The 19745-nt window shown below is 42.3% G+C and overlaps 1 protein-coding gene across 1 annotated transcript in view; it reads right to left on the bottom strand.

The window, feature by feature from the left end:
* The window catches only part of PRKG1 (protein kinase cGMP-dependent 1), an 837202-nt gene extending 817883 nt beyond the window's left edge, over window positions 1-19319 (bottom strand). Inside the window, exon 1 of the mRNA XM_087702530.1 lies at window positions 18970-19319. Coding sequence (XP_087558656.1) covers window positions 18970-19280 — 311 coding nt within the window. The 5' untranslated portion in view covers window positions 19281-19319. The remainder of the gene's footprint in view (window positions 1-18969) is intronic.
* Window positions 19320-19745: the final 426 nt, after the last annotated feature.

The raw sequence follows: 19745 nt of genomic DNA, 5'->3' as shown, positions 1-19745 counted from the left end.
TGTTCCTCAACACCTCACTGGTATTTAGCCCTAATTAAATAGTTAAAAGATCTGAATAATTTGTATTTTATCAAATGAATGTCATTCCCCCCCCACCAAGTGCCCTGCAGATCTCAATACATGGCTAATGGCCTTGTTCACCTATTGCACAATCCTGTTATATACAACGAACAGTGAGAAAATGGCATAGTAGTTATTTGATAGTATTATACAGGGACGTGCAGTCACTAGGGGCAAGGGAGGCGGGGCCTCACCAGTCTCCTCAGGGAAAGGAAAGGATTTAAAATAATTTTCTTAAAATAATTAAAGCCAGGGTAGTTGCTACCAGATTTCAAGTCACAGTGGCTTGGTGTCTGCTCTCAGTGTTAACTATGGGAGGAGGCCAGAGAACTAGGAGCCTCTTTTGCATAAGGAATTTTTCGCCTTTTAAGAGTTAAGCAAGGGTTAAAATGTGAATAATTCCTTATGCAAATGAGGCACGTATTCTCTCGCCTCCTGTAGAGGGCATTTTTAGAGGCTTTTTAGAGTTCTCTGGGAGCAACTAGCTCAGTCTGACTTCAGAGCTCTGGCTTTTCAAGAGGGGAGGGCAGGGCAGGGAGAAGCAGAGTTGAAATGGTCTCTGAAACAGCTGGAAAAGGTTCGTGTGTGGGGAGGGGGGGAGGAATTCAAAAAGTTTGATCGGAAGGCAGCGGGGGAAGGGGGTGGGGTATGGCAGAGGAGCTGCTTTCGAGCCTTTGGAAAATATATCCAATCCAACTTCTGTGTTTGTGTTTGAGAGTGAGTGAATGAGAGAGGGATCGAAGTTCTCTGTCTGCGTGTGTCTGTTTGAGAGAGGGGGGAGGGAGGGAGGAGAAAGGGAGGAAGGAGGGGGTGGGAGAATAAAAAGAATGGGAAAACTTATTTTGCAAGGGGGGAAAATGCTGTCGCTTTAAATCGGAACTGAGCATGCCTGGCTGGGGAATTCTGGGAGTTGAAGTCCACAAGTCTAAAAAAGTGCCTCACCGGGGCTAAAGCTGACCGCACGTCACTGATATTATAGACAATCTAGGCAACCACGCAAACTAAGTATAAACTCCTGGCTTAAATGCTTTAACAAGAACAGTAGACCAGCCTTTGAATCATGATAAAATGCTTAACCAGAAACAAGCTTGCATTCAGGTATAAAGCCGAATATAAATATATTTGCTTATAAAATAGAAGTGGGTAAGACATCCTTTGATTAGAAACTAGCAAAAACTTTTTTTTTGTTGTATTCAGTTCTTTCCAATTCCATTTCTTAATTGTTTTTGTGGTTCATCAGCACAGTCAGCTGGATGCTCAGGTTGGATCGTGACCCGTCAAAACCGCGTTCCACAAAAGCGCGGTCGACGAAATCGCGTATGTGACGTCATCACAACGCGACGAAAAACATCGAAAAATTGAAATAAAAATTAAATTACAGCAAGCCGATTCACATAAAGGTAAGGGTTAGGTTAAGGGTTAGGGTTAGGTTTAGAGCATTAGCATTACGTTTAGCGTTAGGTTAAGGGTTAGCGTTAGGTTTTTCGTTAGGTTAAGGGTTAGGTTTAGGGTTAGGTTTAGGGTTAGGTTAAGGGTTAGGTTTAGGGTTAGGTTTAGGGTTAGGTTTGGGGGGGTTAGGGTAAGGTTTTCGCTTTATTTGTACATTTTTCGATCTTTTCCTTCGCGCTGTGATGACGTCACATACGCGCTTTTGGCGACCGCGATTTTGTCGTCCGCGGTTTTGTGGTGGAACCAGGTTGGATTTGGCATTTCTGCCTATTCATCAAGTCCTTTCTAAGGAGCTGGGATAGGCAGATTTGGGTGTTTGATGGCGTTACAGATATGATGAGAGGATATAAGCTCTTCCGAGTAAAGCAGTCTTTTGCAATTGACTGATGGGGAATGTGTCAATGCCAATGGTGTTTAAATGGTGCTCCAATTGTTTTGGGATTGCACCCAAGGCGCCTATTACTATTGGGACTACTTTCTTTTGCTACAGTCATTCTATTTCTATTATTGTTGTTGTTAAATTTACAACAGAAGGGTGTTTTAAAAAAAGCTAATCTGGTTACCTAGGAAGAGGAATGGATAAGAATAGAGAGAAGACCAGCAAAGAATAGATTTAGATCCCAAGTGAAGCTATTCAAATGCATCATCAATGATCTACAACACCCTCAAACATGTTTTTTTCTCACAGGTTCTCGGCTTTATTACTTTCAAAGTAAACAGGATAGCAATAGCAATAGCAGTAGACTTATATACCGCTTCATAGGGCTTTCAGCCCTCTCTAAGCGGTTTACAGAGAGTCAGCATATTGCCCCCAACAATCTGGGTCCTCATTTTACCCACCTCGGAAGGATGGAAGGCTGAGTCAACCCTGAGCTGGTGAGATTTGAACCGCTGAACTGCTGATCTAGCAGTAGCCTGCAGTGCTGCATTTAACCACTGCGCCACCTCGGCTCTTGATGATTAGCCATACCAACCCACATTGTAAAGATGCAGACCTATTATCTGTCTCTGTAGCATACCCAGAACCCAACTTTCCTATGCATCTATTCTGACATTATCACAGGTCTACCGTGTATCACCTACAACCTCATATAGTTCATTACCTGTTTCAATTCTAGATGTATTTATTTATTTATTTAATTATTTATTTGTCTTGTATGCCGCCCACTCCCGGAGGACTCCAGGCGGCTCACAAAAGACAAGGGAAAGGGGGGAACGAGACAAAGACAACATATTAAAAACAAAACCAACATTCACAATTTCCATGGAGGTAAATACTTCTCAGTTGCCCCCAGCCTTCTGGAACAGCCAGGACTTGGTGGCTTTGCGGAAGGCCGGGAGGGTAGTAAGGGTCCGGATCTCAACAGGGAGCTCGTTCCAGAGGGCCGGAGCTGCAACAGAGAAGGCTCCCCCCCGGGGAGTCGCCAGCCGACATTGGCTGGCAGATGTAATATGCCTTGTGCTAGCAATAGCACTTAGACTTATATACCAATTCATAGTGCTTTTAAAGCCCTCTCTAAGCGGTTTTACAAAGTCAGCATCTTGCCCCCAACAATCTGGGTCCTCATTTTACCCACCTCGGAAGGATGGAAGGTTGAGTCAAGCTTGAGCCTAGTGAGATTTGAACTGCCGAATTGCAGCTACCAGTCAGCTGAAGTAGCCTGCAGAACTGCACTCTAACCACTGTGACAGCTCGACTCTCAATGATTTAACATGGTGCATTTATGACAAACAGACCATACTCTGTGCAAAAGTCCATTATGAAACAGATACTGAGGAATGGCAACATCAAGGAAGTAATAGGTAAATACTTAAAACTTCTCAAGAGGCTCCATTGCTGATATTAATGTGGCAGTTATTGAACAAAAATCTTCAATGCAAAAATGGCAAAGGTACTATTCATCGGTAAGAGATTCAATTGTACCTGTTCTAGATTGAACAGTGGTTTGTTACTTTAAAAAAAAGTATCACTACCATCATCCTCAGATGATATTTGTCAATCAGCTCACCAATGTAAGAACAATGTTACAATAATGTTTTTATGAATGGTGTGCATTGATACAGTTATCATTATCTGTACATTTTGCATTCCTCTTTTTTACATATGCCCAGGTCAGGGAGCTCTAAAATCCCACTCACTATAATCATTCCCTTAGCATGGATGTAGATGGATTTTAAACCCAGGATAACTTAGGATATATGGTTTGAAGAATCGTATGGTTTATAACAGCATATGCTATAACAGACATGTTGATTTTCAAGATGTTGCAAGTCACTTCATTATTTGGTCTCATTCAGCAACTTATAGTCTTTTGTGGAATCTCTAAAAAAGGTTAAAATCATGGGCCAAACTTTTTAATCTGAGGCGTTCCCTTACTCCAGTCAAAATTCATCAGTCAAAATTTTTAAAAAAAAGTTAGATAAAGAGTATAAGAGTTGTTGAAATGTACCAACTCTTGCCATATCAACTGCAGGAGTTTCTCCCCAAAACGTGTTGCAATATGTCAATGAACACTCAATCAGACAGATCAAAAGTATCTGAAATAGCAATAGCAATAGCAGTTAGACTTATATACCGCTTCATAGGGCTTTCGGCCCTCTCTAAGCGGTTTACAGAGTCAGCATATTGCCCCCAACAACAATCCGGGTCCTGAAAAAGGATAACATCATGGCAATTGGACCCAATGTTTGTTAATCTGAGACATTTCTCTACTCATCCAAGAACTTCGTCAGTCAAAAAATTTAAAAAAAATATTTAGACAGAGAGTCAGAAAGTTGTTGGAATATATACCAACTCTTGTCACACTAATTGCAGGGGTTTCTCCCCCAAATGTACTGCAATATGTCAATGAAGACTCAATCATTGTTGATGACGAATAGTGCAGATAAGTTACGGAAGAACTACAAATGATAAGGGTCCATTTTACTATCTACTCTAAAAGTCTATTACTCTGCTTTCCCAGAGCTAGTTTTTCCCACTGACTAGTAGTTCAACCAATATCCCCCAGATCAATAACTTCACATAACATCAGATGTCTGTGACAGAGGGACTGGGGAAAATAAAGAGAGACTCTTAAAAAGAACCCAAGCCACACATAGCCTTTGAAATGATCTGTTTAAAATCACGGCCTAACGCTGATCAAGCTATTTGCCATAAAAGGGCAAAGAATCTGTGGAAATAGCGAATTGAAAATACAGGAAAAAGCAGAATCAGGAGAGAGAGAATAGCGGTTGTGACTGTATCATTCCTTCGTAAAGGGCTGGCTGATATAACCAGGTTCTTATAACCAGTAAGATTGCACAACAAAGTATTCATTAAAGGGCAATTAAAATGCAAGGAATAATACAAGGAAATATAAGTAAAGAAATTCAATATATTATGCTTCACATTATTATTGCAGCCAGAATTACATTTGCCCAAAATTGGAAACAAAAGAAGTTCCCTCAAAAGCAGAGATTATAAAAAAAAAAGGTGCTAGAATGTGCAGAAATTGATAAATTAACAATGGAACTAAGGGATAGAGAGGAAGCAGAGTATTATAAGACATGGACTAGGTGGTATAATGGACTTGAAAAGAGATGTAAAATTAATGCATAATGAATACATAGAAAATATAAGAAAAGGAAATGGTATATATTTAGAGTGTAATAGAGGTGTAAATGTTGTATGCATTATATAAATGAGTAACTATGAAATAAGCAGGTGTATGTATAAAACAGTAGGCCTTAGAATGGCAAATTTGAAATCAGGGGAAAAAAATACTGATAACGCAAAGGTGTAAAAATGTAATTGGGGTTTTAAAGTTTAAAAAATGTTGAATTAAACATTATGTGTTTTTTTTTTAAAGCATGGAATAATGTAAGTGGAAGAAACAGGTTGCTACTGATGTATTGCAGGGAGAAGACAGTCTATTTGTGAAAGAGAGTAAGGTTTATGCAGGACTGCTTCATGCCTAAAAGTCTGTAACTTCATTGCAATGCCAACTGACCTGTATTTCTGGGTGAAATATCACATGCTTTTAAAAAGTGATAACAACAGTCATTGACTTTCCCTACAATTCAATGTTTTTCATTGTAGTTAATTTACAAGTACAACACCAAGTGGTCGGGTTAAAAAAAATATTATTACCGGTTCTGTGGGTGTGGCTTGGTGGGCGTGGCAGGGGAAGGATACTGTAAAATCTCCATCCCTTCCCCACTCCAGGGGAAGGGTACTGCAAAATCCCCATTCCCTCCTGATCAGCTGAGACTTGGGACGCACAGAATAGATGGGGGTGGGGCCAGTAGTGAAATTCAATTTTTTTACTACCGGTTCTGTGGGCGTGGCTTGGTTTAGGTTTATTAGATTTATATGCCACCCTTCTCCCAAGGACTCAGGGCGGCGTACAACATTAAGAGAGATACAAAAGTTTAAAAAAATTAATTAGAATATCTCAACCCAATTAAAATTGACAATGACTTTTTTTTTTTAAAGGTGGGAGTGGCGGGGAAGGATACTGCAAAATCTCCATTCAAAACCCACATCCCACACAGCCAGAGGTGGTATTTGCCAATTCTCCAAACTACTCAAAATTTCCGCTACTGGTTCTCCAGAACTGGTCAGAACCTGCAGAATACCACCTCTGATGTGTTTTATGTTTGAGGCAGGCCTAACTCTATTATGGATAGTGTTTATGGAGAAGAGTATTGCATCCAACATCTTAAGTGCATGTCAAAATGGTCCCAGATTCTGAAGCTAAGGATATTTAATAGCTTTAAGATGGTCTCCTTAAAAGCCAATACTTAAAACACTAGAGAGTTGGAGCCCCCAAGAATTCACCCAGTTGACTGATGGAGCTTTTAATATTATAGCACACTCTGTGTCGTTTCTGGCAAGAATTTCAAGATATTTATCTTCGCATCATTATCCACACAAGCTTAATTTATACTGAGCTCACAAAAGGTTGACTGGACTGTCTCGGAAAGTAAATGAAAGTTGTGTGAATAAATATTTCCATTACATCTAGGAAAAAATGGGGGATAAAATCAGGATATTTATTTCTGGCAACTACGTTTTAAGTGAACTTTTTGGGGGTGGTTTTTTTTTTTAACGTAGTAGTACAAACCGTATGGCCATCATTGCGAGTCTGAAATAGAAAAATACAGTTTACTACTTATTGAAAGCAGTAGACCATGGAAAGACTGAGAAATATTTCCAGTGTTCTTTTAACTTTGCAGTGCATAGAAATTTGTATCTGGGCATCTATGTTATAATCGCTAGTCACGGAGAGGAGCCGTGAGACTGTCGACAGTAGCCGTACAATTTGCACAACTACCTTTGAATATTACATTTGTGGGAGGAAAGGACGGGAGGCTTTACATTTTTACACCCAAAACTACGCATTTCATGATTCCCTTTCAAAGTAAGCAGCATTATGCAAAGTGCTGAAAAAGAGTTTAGTTAGTAAAGAGTAAAAAGGCAAGAGATAAGAGAGAATAAAGGAATTTTGTTTCACCCTATTAGTTTAACGTAAAAAAATATAGTCTTAACTATCAAAGGACACTTCTAATGCTGCCACATCATGAAAGGGCTTTCAAATGACCTCGGAAACTAATTACCAGTCAATCTTTAAATGCAGGCCCGCCCAGTTCATAAGTAAATGACCCTGTGAGCTGTCCACAAAAGGGACAAGGCAACCCAGAACTAGAGGTTCTGACCCAAACTATCTTGTTTTCTTTGCTCTCAAATACTAAAAATAAGCTTGGATGAGAGAAAAATATGGGATAAAAGCACCAAGCAGATTCTCTGCATTCTTCCCAAGAAGAATGGGGCCTCAGAGCAAAAGCTAACTCCTCCAGCCAAGAGAACAATCCATATAACCACCCTTTTTATATATTACTTTAAGAAATGTATGTCTCTGCTTATTCCCAGGTAAAATAGCCCTAGATGGCAGGGGACCAGCCTATTGGAGGGGGTGTCTGTTCTCTCTTGTTTCTGCATGCTACTCCGGGTCTAGCAGGAGAGCATTTTTCAGGACCCTTGAATCAAAGGGTGTTGTAATGTATCACTTAACAACCGTGGCAAGGCAGGTCGTAAAATGGGGCAAAAACTCACTTAACAAATGCCTCACTTAACAACGTGAATTTTGTGCTCCGTTTGCCTTAAGTCAAGGACTACCTGTATACAGATAGCTGTTAACTTACAACCATTCATGTAATGACTGTTTGTTCAGAGGTGAGACAGCACTGAAGATAAATCTAAAGAGAAGACTTCAGCTTGTCCAGAATGCAGCCGCGCGAGCGATTGTGGGTGCGCCTCGGTACACCCACGTCACACCTATCCTCCGCGAGCTGCGCTGGCTGCCTATTGGTCTCCGGATACGCTTCAAGGTGCTAGTCATCACTTATAAAGCCCTACACGGTATTGGACCTGGGTACTTGAGAGACCGCCTTCTGCCAATTACCTCCCAAAGACCCATTAGATCCCACAGAGTAGGCCTCCTCCGAATTCCATCTACCGGCCAGTGCTGGCTGTCGACCACTCGGAGGAGGGCCTTCTATGTGGCTGCTCCGGCCCTCTGGAACGATCTCCCTGTGGAGATTCGGACCCTCGCCACCCTTCAGGCCTTCCTTATAGCCGTTAAGACCTGGCTGTCCCAGCAGGCCTGGGGTTGTTGAGTTCCACCCCTACTCGAATTGGCTGTGCTAGTTGTGTTTTTTAAATTGTTTGTATTGTCCTGTTTTGTTTTTGTCTTACGTTTCTATATTTCTCCCCTCCCCTTGGCTTTTGTTCAGCCGCCCTGAGTCCCTTCGGGAATAGGGCGGCATACAAATAGAATAAATCCAATCCAATCCAAATCACGTATGACCAGCTGTGGCACTTACAAAAGTTGCGGCATCTTTGTGGTCACATAAATGCTATTTAGCAACTTCCCCGGAGGCTTCTGACAAGGAAAATCAATAGGGGAGGCCGGATTTGTTTAATGACTGTGTGATTCACATAACGACTGCAGCAAAAAAAAACTCAGGCTTGACTCATTTAAGCACCATTTTGCTTAGCAATGGAAGCTCCTGTCCCGATTGTGTTTCTTAAGTCTACATGAGATAGTTACAGGTAGTGTTTACAGGTAAATTACAGGGCTACCTGTAATTTCAGTGAGCTGAAATTATACAATTGCAGTCATTCGGAGTAATTCATCATGTTCTTTTTCTAGGCTAATCATGGATGACCCGTAAGTTGCAGGACTTAACAATGCCCAGTGGCATCTCTGTTGGCTTACTCTCCACACGCGTGTTGTCAATGGAGCGAAGCAGCATGACACAATACAGGTGCAAAGCCCTCGAAATATATAACCTGGCTTGAGGGAGGCAGAAATGAGAAAGAGGAAGCAAGCAGACCCAAAGAGAAAACTCACCCTTGCTCTGCACAGTTCAAATATCCCACGCGCAGCTTGTGGGATGCCTGTAACAGGACCGAGGGCTAGGATGGCCGAACAACTGCACCACACAGAGGCTCTAAAAACCTCTGAAATTGCCACACGGAGGAGACCCGTCATCCCAAGTTAATCCTCAGCCCTGCCACCTTACTGACACAATCGAGGCGACTGAAGAGACAGAGATGGGGAAAAAGACCAGCGTTTTAGCCTCTGGTTGCTAGGATACAGTGGAGACCCTCCACCGCTAAGCAGACAAGGGAGGATTTTTTTAAAAAAAAATATATGTCTCTACGCCTTATGAGCAAACAGCAGTCAGAAAAAGAATGACGCTCATTTCCCATGTCCCTCTCTACTGGGGAAAGAGGCCAGCCTTTCTCCAATAAAATAACATGCCCCACAAACCTTCAAATAGTTTCCCCAATAAACTACGGAGAAGATGAGCGATTAATATTTTGGAAAGCACAGTCCTGAGTCTCAAGTTAAGGACCTGCCAGTTTACACTTGGATTGCCATTTTGTTTATTCATTTATTTTAAAATATAAAGCTCTTCTAGCCTTTTTTTCTGTGTGTTAAGCTGAGTCAGAATATCTGGAAGTTATCGTATTGATGTTAGAGTTTCATCAATCTGTTTTGTTTTGTTTTTTTAAAATCATTGTTTATGAATGAATTCCTTAACAGGAAACACGCTGTTAAGCAAACACATTTCGAAGTGGCAAAAGCAAATTCTATTACTCTTTGTACCACATAATGAATTACATTTTCCATTAAATCTTTTAACACTGTCTGTCTTGCTGTTAGAGAAATGGGAATCTAATAATTAGATTGGAATACAGGCCATAAATTAAAACTGTGCAGAATTGAGATTGGAACTCTGCACAATACAGGACGGTTTTGTATTATCCAAAACAGCCTTCCAGACCCTGAAATCTGGTCTGCTTGCATGCAGTTATCAAAGTCCTGTTGGCTGGTAAGTATAAGAACCATCAGCCCACACATCTGGAGGGCACCAGAAGGTCCTGGTAAATTATTGTGAAGTATTACTAAGGCACACTGGGTCATTTATATGGTGTACTCATCTGAAGAGTCAGGCTTCACAGAATGTTCTATCATGTTGGAAGCAGAAAATAAGTTCACGACTAATAACAGTACCTTAGGGAAGGCAGGTACAGAAAATTACTATCTGGGTTTGTGGAACAAGCTTCCAGTGTCTCATATTAGATGTGTTAGCACGGAAACAAGAAGCATATGGTGCAGCATTTATAGTTATCTCCCTTATCTCTTCAGTCAAGTCAAAATCCAGCAGAAGTTTCAGTTCAGTTCAGTTTCAGTTTATTGCATTTATATGCCGCCCTTTCCCCCCCGAAGGGGACACAGGGCGGCTCACAACTCGAACCGGGGAAGGGGGATACAGACAAAAAATTTAAAAACAACAAGCATAACAATATATAATTTAAAACTCACAACAGTCATACCATTCGAGACGGGGGCAACAGCTCTTTAGCCCCAGGCCTGTCGGAACAGCCAGGTTTTGAGGGCTTTGCGGAAGGCCTGGAGGGTGGTGAGGGTTCGAATCTCCACGGGGAGTTCGTTCCAGAGGGTCGGAGCAGCCACAGAGAAGGCTCTCCTGCAGAAAAGCTGAAGGCTCTCCTGCAGAAAAGCTGCAGGTAGTTATAGAGTAAAGGTGGGAAACTATGACCCCTTTATAAGCTGTGGACTTCAACTCCCAGAATACTGTGTGGGCTCAGGAATTCTAGAAGTTGAATTCTAGAAGGAATTCTAAAGTTGAATCCTTACAGGTTGTACCGATGCCATAACTTCTCACCCCTATTCTACAGGGTATTTCCCATGAAGACCTTTTACCCCACTATTTCTTTAGCAACTGACAGAATCAGAAAGTGTAGATCCAGCCCGGATCTTACCTATCTGGCCAACTTAACCTTTCTGTCAGATAATTAAATTCTCTTTGTATCTTGCAGATCAGAGGTGGGTTCCTACTAGTTCGCACCTATTCGGTAGAACCGGTTCGTCAAATCTACCGAACCGGTCAGAAAAGGTTCCACCAGTGGACCCAGAAAGCAGGCCAAACATACAGAAGAGGTTCCAAAAATTTTTGAAACCCACCACTGCCCCCCACACACACAGAGACAGACAGACTGACACACAGAGAGAGAGAAAGAGAAAGAAAAGAAGAAATAAATAAAGAAAAAAGAAAGAGTGAGAGAGAGATGAAAGAAAAAAAGAACAAAGGAACAAAGAGAGAAAAGGAAGGAAAGAGAGAGAGAGAAAGACAGAAAGACAGAAAGACAGAAAGACAGAAAGAAAGAAAGAAAGAAAGAAAGAAAGAAAGAAAGAAAGAAAGAAAGAAAGAAAGAAAGAAAGAAAGAAAGAAAGAAAGAAAGAAAGAAAGAAAGAAAGAAAGAAAGAAAGAAAACACATGGCTGGCAAGCCACTCCCACCAGGTCACATGGCCGGCAAGCCACTCCCACAAAAGAGGCCACACCCACAGAGTTGGTTCCCAAAAATTTTGAAACCCACCACTGTTGCAGATACAATTCCTGCAATTTCATCTTACCTTCCATTCATACGCGTCTGCCTAAAGTCTGGGCCAACATTTGGTATGAAGTCTGTAGGTCAGCATTTCTAAATCAGGATTATTATTTGGGGGGGGGGGGTGTCTAGCAGTTAAAGCTTAGCTAGAAGGCAAAAGTCCTGCTTTATAAGAAAATGTCAGCAAAGTATCCCAAATGGGGAATAAAGCCAACTTGATGAAATAAAATCAACTTGTGTTGGTTTTATTTGTACAAGAAGTTTTTGTACAGGACGTTTCAAAGGCATTTTATGGTGTCACATACCTAGACATCCATCTGTTTATTTTCACAGAAACGAGTGGAATTTACTTCTGAATAACAGTCCTGTACACGTCTACTGAAAAGAAAAATTCCACTGAATTCAATAGAACTGACTGGATGGCAATCGAATTATAAATGGTACGATTTTTTTTTAAAAAAAATAGCTATATTTAAAGGAGAATTCTTGCTTTAAATGTGTTCCTGATTTAAGAAAAACAAGCGAGTGAAATCTGTTCACATATCTACATAGCCAACTTCGCTATTACAAAGTCACCTGTTACGAATCGTATGATAGCAAAGATTTGCAAATTATTCTTTCGCAGGAAAGAACAAACGATCTAACAATTTCATAATCATCATCTCCCTCGATCAGCGAAAGTGGGAACTGTTTCACGGAAGCCACACTAATAAAACTAGCTAATGTGAAACAAACCTTAGATCAGGGATGGGAGAAACTGCTTTTATTCCCCAGTTAGCAGCTCATTGTAGAAAAGGAAAATGTTACTTAAAAAGATTTATGCAGCTTTGCTGTAATGAGGCTCCTCTCTAATTCTGCTATATGATTAGTTTTAAGTGACCATCAGTAAGGAGAGAAAACTCTCTCTAAAAGGAGAGTCTAAATGGAAATGTGATCATTGTACATGATCCCACTGCAAATGATTGTGTCAAAATGGAACGTTTATTCAGTATGGAACCAGAAAAAGAGGGTTGTCAATTACAGGAAGTTAATGAAATCATAACTTGACCTATATACTGTATCCTCTAGAAGAGTGTTTCTCAACCTTAGCAACTTGAAGATGTCTGGACTTCAACTCCCAGAATTCCCCAGCCAGCATTCGCTGGCTGGGGAATTCTGGGAGTTGAAGTCCAGACATCTTCAAGTTGCCAAGGTTGAGAAACACTGCTCTAGAATATCCTTCCTCTTCCTGGAGATACTTTCAAATAAACTGGATTGTGCCACCTACATCTGCTAGTTGGTGTAACTGATTGTCATTATTTTTCTGGACAAATATATCTGACGGCATTTACATTGGGGGAAACTTCACACTTTCCTTCATCTGCTTAAAGACTTTGTGTTTTCATGTACTGCATATCGAGTTGTGTGTTCTTTTTTAAGCGTGCTTGCTTTTTCATCCTTACCATATCATTTCCATGACAGTTTATAGGACAGTCGTAAAAGGAAATCAGCGCCTTGTGAAAAAATGCTGTGTGTCTCCTTTAGAGGTTTAAATTTCCCCACGGAACACTTCAGACAACAAGTGTAAAACGAGAACAGGTGTTTTTTTTTTAAAAAAAAATAAAATTTATTTAAAAAGCTCCAAAGCAAGATGTATTACAACAATCCTTCCAATATGTCCTTTTCAAAAAGGCAAAGCGGTAGACCAATAGAAAAATATTTTGAAGCAGGTGTCTGCTTTTCCCGCATTCTCTTTCCTCTGAAACATTCAAGCCAGAAAGAGAATAGAGATCAGGAAGCCAAGAGACATCTTTGGGAGAAAACCAACAATGAACTTGTGAGTTATCTCCAGACTCAAATTGAGTGTCCTATTGGTGCTCACTTAAATTTTCTTCTAATTCTAAAATTTATTAGACAACATTACCCTAGATATAATAAGTTCCTACTGAATCACCATCTTACATTATCTGCTACACCATGATATGCTGCCTATATTAAACAATGTTTGATGGAAAGTACTTCTGGATAAGAGCCGAGGTGGCGCAGTGGTTAGGGTGCAGTACTGAAGGCCACTTCAGCTGACTGTTATCTGCAGTTCAGCGGTTCTAATCTCACCGGCTCAAGGTTGACTCAGCCTTCCATCCTTCCGAGGTGGGTGAAATGAGGACCCAGATTGTTGTTGGGGGCAATATATGCTGACTCTGTAAACCGCTTAGAGAGGGCTGAAAGCCCTAGGAAGCGGTATATAAGTCCAACTGCTATTGCTATTGCTATTCTCTTTTTCATTTTCTCTCTGCCCACTTTCTAAACGTATTGTTACAGTCTCTCTACCCTTCTTTGTATTTTTTTTTATTTGATCCATTGCTATGCTAAAGCAATCTATAAATTCAGCAGGATTCCACAGAACCATCAAACGTGGTAGAAGATGCAGCTTACAACTTCTTCCCTTCTCCAAATACCAATTTAATATATTAAAATACCTAGGAAGTTCGTGAAATAAAGAAAAATAGCCACTGTCTTTCAGAAACTGTTTTGCATGAAGATGTTCTACGTTCAAGCCATGAGATTTTGAGACCAGCCATAAAAGGCTGATCATGAAAATGATCATGGCTTGAGATTGAAAAGAAGTTTCCAGACAGAATAAAGTCATCCTACTAATGGCGTCGTGACTAATGATGCACGGCGCAGTGGCTCAGCGGTTAAGATAAGGCTTGTTGGCTTGGAAGCCAAGGTTCAGCACCCATTTCCAACGGGGCAAGCTCTTGTTCTTGCCTCACCTGCTGCCAATCTAGCAGATCGAAAGCAAGCAAATGTGAGTAGATAAATAGGTACCACTTCAGTAGGAAGGTAGTTCTTTGATGTCATGCTGGCCACATGACCACAGAAATGTCATTGGACAGCGCTGGCTCAATAGCTTTAAAATGGAAATGAACACCACTCCCTATAATCGGAGTAAAATCCACGGAGAACTCCTTTACCTTTTTACTCTTTTTTAACTACATGTGATATTTTCTAGAGGTTGTAGGACTACCAATTAAAAAAAAGAACTTTCAAGAGTTTCACTCCCAATACATTTGCAAATCTCATCCTTACAGACAGGTTCAGAGTAGAACAGGATGAAGCTTCCCTACTGAACAATATTTTGAACTGGATTTTGGCACTCATGGAAGAAGCAACTTGTGGCTAGATGAAATCTATCCATCTAGCATATTATACCTCTTTTTCTATAGTCCTCAGAACAAATGCCAGAGGATCCTACCTAAATGTCATGACTAATGTAGAAAAAGGAGTTGAGATAAAGCAGAAACACAACAGGACGCAGGGAAGCCACCAAGAATATTTTATCAAACACTTCAGCAAAGGAAAGTTGTGACATTAGTCATGCATTAAAAAAAATGTATATTAAGGACATTGAGGAGATGGGAAAGAGAACAAATCTGTTCTCCATTCCCTGGGGTTTTTTGCCCCGGTTATTCCTGGCTATAATTACGAAGCATGTACAGTGTTGTAATCTCACACAGTACTTTCTGTCTCAGCAGAATGGAATGTAAATTGGGCCATTTGTTCTAACAGAATGTTAGTTCTTCTGTACTTTCAGTGGAACATAACACTGAAGTGAGAAAAATCTTTGTTTTTATTAACTGTGTGAACCTTTACAATTCAGTCATTTAATCTGCAACTTAGTAAATGGAATGAGATGTTTCTCTCAGCCTCTCTGACAATGCTACTTCGGTTTTCTTCTCATCGAATACTCCCGGTTCAGGAGCCTAAACCATTCAACATGATGAGTGAATTCAAGTCGATGTCTCTGCCAGCTATCCAGGTGGCAGAGCAATTGTTCGATAGCCCCACTAAGTACCCAGATTGGCACTGCTTGCACCTAACGAAAGAAATTATTCAAGTAGTTTGCTGAACAGCAATACAGCAAAGATGGAGTGGGTTGGCAATCGACTTCCCTAGGAGTCAGTGCCAACGTGTTACAAATGCCCTTATCGCTGCCAAAAGCCGAGCTCAATTTTAGATTTATGAATCAAACTTAAGCCTGCATAAAACATTTTTAACACAAGAGCTTAAGCCGCATATGTGAGCTTGGCATATTTCTCTGTGGTTCAATATGAAAAACTGCTATAACTGTGCAATTTAAGTGTAAAGATTCCCGCTGGACTCTCTTCTGAGGCTAGTTTAATCAACCATTCCATTTCAGTGGTGGCCAGCCAGGTATATTTAAGTAAACTCATTAAACACAATATAAATGCAAGAATAAGACAGAGGAAAGTTTCAAGATCACTTTACCAACTTATAATTCCTAGTCTTCCGGTTTCGATTTCCACCTAGGATAACATTTTATCCTTTATCAATCAACCACAGTAGAGGCATAACTATTACTGTTTAGATGTGGATTCATTTAGCTAATAATGATGGATAGTATTGAACAGAAGATGGCATCTGTTCACCTTTCCGAATAAAGGCACTCATTAACACTGAAATACATGACTTGGTACGTTAGATAAAAACTTTTTCCTAAAATAAGCAAGTGCTTGGTAGCTCTGAGAACCCCAAATCGATGAATAATGAATAAGGAACACCCTCATGTTGTTAAGTATGTTAGTATGTATCTATTATAAATGCAGGATATTTAGGAAGAGATCTAGTTCGATTCTGTGCAGAATGTTTGGAGAACTCCAAAACGTTCGGAGTAGATCTCGTTCAGTTTGATGGGATTTAATCCCCTGTAAGAATTGCCTCCCAATAAATGTGTATCTTTTCAAGACAGTTAAATGCACAGCATCTGATTATCACTGCAAACACACTACTATTTTAGGTAAAGATATGCACATCAGGTGGTGAGACTTAGGACATTCAAACCTTGGTTATCAAAAAGTACAACCAGCCACCTCCCCCTACCCTGATTTGCCTCCTCTTTCAAAAACCCTGTTAACTTCACGACACCAATTGGGCCCGATGGCTGTGAAGTCTTTGAAACAGCTCAGAAAGATTTCAGAATCTTTCTCAGAAAGGATTTGAGGCAACAGCGGAAGAGTGAAAGGAGAAGGATCAAAAGGAAATCCTGCACTGGCAATGCTATGCCTGAGGGACAACTTAAAATATGAGCAGGGAATGCCAAAAGTTAGCAGCATAAATCCAAGGTTTCTTCTGGAGTAAGGAGGACCATAGGGAAACCCATATTCTCGTTCGACATGCTCAGACAGATGCATAGGCACAGTGCACATTTGGAGCGGTAGGGCTGAAGTGATACACGTGATATAGTACTAGAGAAACGCAGAGTGTGTGTAGCATGTCTTCCCCTCATTATCAAATCATTGCAACAAGCCTCTCTCCACAGCTAGGATTAGGAGGAGGAGGAGGAGGAGGCCAAAAGAGATCTGGCTTCTTTCTTTGAGAAAGGTAAGCCATGATCTCAGGCATTTCTGATCTTTCTCTGCAGCCCAGCCCACCTGCTGCCCCTCTCAAGAGAGGAATAGCAAAGACAAAGCTTAGGATGAAAGAATGAAGTGATTCAAAGCCTTTTTTTTTTCCTCCAACCCGAAAAGGAGGGGGGGAAAGACAACCACTCAAAAGGTGAGAGGGATTAAAGCAAAACTAAACTTCCCCAGAAGGAGAAACTTCGTATCTTTCAGAAAAAAAGGGCTGAAAGAAAAACCTCTGTACACAAGCCTTTTATGTTCTACTCTTATGAAAGGAGAAAGTGACGGAGGGGAAAAAGATAGTGACATTTTTACGTCTGCTTCCTGATTAACCCTAGTTTGGGGGGCCACGCTCTCCCACCTTGCCCCCTTGATGGGTAGCCTTTGCACTCCTCGGAAACAGCCCAGAAGGCTGTCAAATCACTTTCTTAAAGGTCATTAAAAAAAAATTCCTCTACAGCATTTTGCCTGTCGCCAGAGGAAACTAGCATCACTGGGCAAAAGCCTTTTTGCTTCAGCCAACATTTCCCAGGGGATTCGTTAGTTAGTTAGTCTAGTTAGTTAGTTAGTCTAGTTCAGTGTTTCTCAACCTTGGCAACTTGAAGATGTCTGGACTTCAAGTCCCAGAATTCCCCAGCCAGCGAATGCATTCGCTGGCTGGGGAATTCTGGGACTTGAAGTCCAGACATCTTCAAGTTGCCAAGGTTGAGAAACACTGGTCTAGGGAGTTGAAGTCCAGACATCTTCAAGTTGCCAAGGTTGAGAAAGACTGGTCTAGTTAGTTAGTCCAGACATCTTCAAGTTGCCAAGGTTGAGAAACACTGGTCTAGTTAGACACTGGTCAAGTTGCCAAGGTTGAGAAAGACTGGTCTAGTTAGTTAGTCCAGACATCTTCAAGTTGCCAAGGTTGAGAAACACTGGTCTAGTTAGACACTGGTCAAGTTGCCAAGGTTGAGAAACACTGGTCTATCTAGTTAGTTAGTCCAGACATCTTCAAGTTGCCAAGGTTGAGAAACACTGGTCTAGTTAGACACTGGTCAAGTTGCCAAGGTTGAGAAAGACTGGTCTAGTTAGTTAGTCCAGACATCTTCAAATTGCCAAGGTTGAGAAACACTGGTCTAGTTAGACACTGGTCAAGTTGCCAAGGTTGAGAAACACTGGTCTATCTAGTTAGTTAGTCCAGACATCTTCAAGTTGCCAAGGTTGAGAAACACTGGTCTAGTTAGACACTGGTCAAGTTGCCAAGGTTGAGAAAGACTGGTCTAGTTAGTTAGTCCAGACATCTTCAAGTTGCCAAGGTTGAGAAACACTGGTCTAGTTAGACACTGGTCAAGTTGCCAAGGTTGAGAAACACTGGTCGAGTGAGTCTCTCGTACAAAAGATACCAAGAGTCTTAAGGCACCTTAAAACCTACACATCTCTTATCTAACAAACAAACCTGATGGGTCTTTTAAGATGATGCCAGGCTCTTTGGCTGCCCTTAAATAAATAAATACTTCCCAGACAGGAGTGAATGGAAACCCTCCACCCCATGCCACCCGCATAATCTCCCACCCAAAATCTTCAGGTTAGGGAATTTGGTTCCTACCTCCAAACCAGAAGCCATAACAGAAACCACCCCCCAAAATAAAAACCAACCCCAGTCAGAAACACATACCAGGCTGATAGAGAGCCAGGCTGATAGAGAGCCAGTCTGACGACGCTGTTGTGATAATTTGGGAAGAGGGGAACAGAGACAGCATTTTCACACTCTTAGGGAGGGGAAAAATTCCTCCCCCGGGAAAGGGGGAAAGCTGGTACCTGACAAGAGTACAGAGAAAAAAGGCTGGATGGGGCTAGTGGAAAGGTGGCCGTCCACCAGCTTGCCCAGAGTTGAGTGGTTAGGAGGAGGATTGTGGGGTGAAAGAGGCAGAGTGGGAAGGGAGAAGCGATTTCTGAAGATGAGAAGCGATGGGTGAGAAGCAGGCGGCGGAATCCCCCAGGGAGAGCGCGGGCGACAGAGACAACAAGAGACAAGGGGGGAAAAAAGAAGGGCGAGATCGAGCGACACCACAGGGGGGGGAGACGGCCACACGGACACAACGGCTTCTTACTGTGGGCTCTTGGGGTAGAAAGGCAGGGTGACATGGCTGAGGTCCTGGATGTCAAAAGCCGTGGGCTCGGCGGAGATGGCCTGCCTCTTGGTCCTCTGCTCGCCGTGCAAGGCGCCGGTGGTTTGCTGGTGCGCCTGTTGGGTGGCGGGCCGGATGACGGAGCGGTACTTGTCCAGCTCGTTCTGCAGCTTCTGGATCAGCTCGTCCTTCTGATCCAGCTCCAGCTCCAGCTCGTCGATGAGCGCATCGCGCTGACGGAGCTCCTCGATCTTTTCTTGCAAGGCGTATTGTAAATCCCGCAGCGTCCCCATCCTCAACCTCCACCTCTTCCTCCTCCACCACCTCCTCCTCCTCCTCCCCGGGGCTCCTGCCTGCGCCCCCCGCTCCTCTCGTCGCAACTTTGCCCCCCGCCCCGCCGAGGAGTAGCCGCCGCCGCCGCCGCCGCCTGCCGCTTGTCCCACTTCAAGCCAACTTTGCCAACCGCTGCTCCGAGCGACCTGCTGCTCCTTCTGCTTCTACCGCCAGATCCCGTTCGCCCTTCAACGCACGGCTCCAGCCTGGCTTGGGCGAAGAAGCCGCCGTCGCCGCCGCCGCTGCTTCCCTTCGCCTCGTTTCGGCGGAGCTACGCGGAGGGAAGGCGGAGGAGAAGAAGAAGCCCCACCATCCTGGGTCCGGCGCCCGGCTTCACCGACTTGCCAAGGGGCGAGCGCGAGCTGCCCGCCTGCGTCAAGCTAGACCGGCGTGAGGGGAGAGCGCGAGCGAGAGGGAGCGCTGAG

Source organism: Thamnophis sirtalis, unplaced genomic scaffold (assembly GCF_051295495.1).
Source record: "Thamnophis sirtalis isolate CommonGarterSnake01/CBP01778 unplaced genomic scaffold, rThaSir2_p1.2 scaffold_15, whole genome shotgun sequence".
In the NCBI taxonomy this organism is placed as follows: Eukaryota; Metazoa; Chordata; class Lepidosauria; order Squamata; family Natricidae; genus Thamnophis; species Thamnophis sirtalis.
This window is presented reverse-complemented; position numbering and strand designations above follow the sequence as displayed.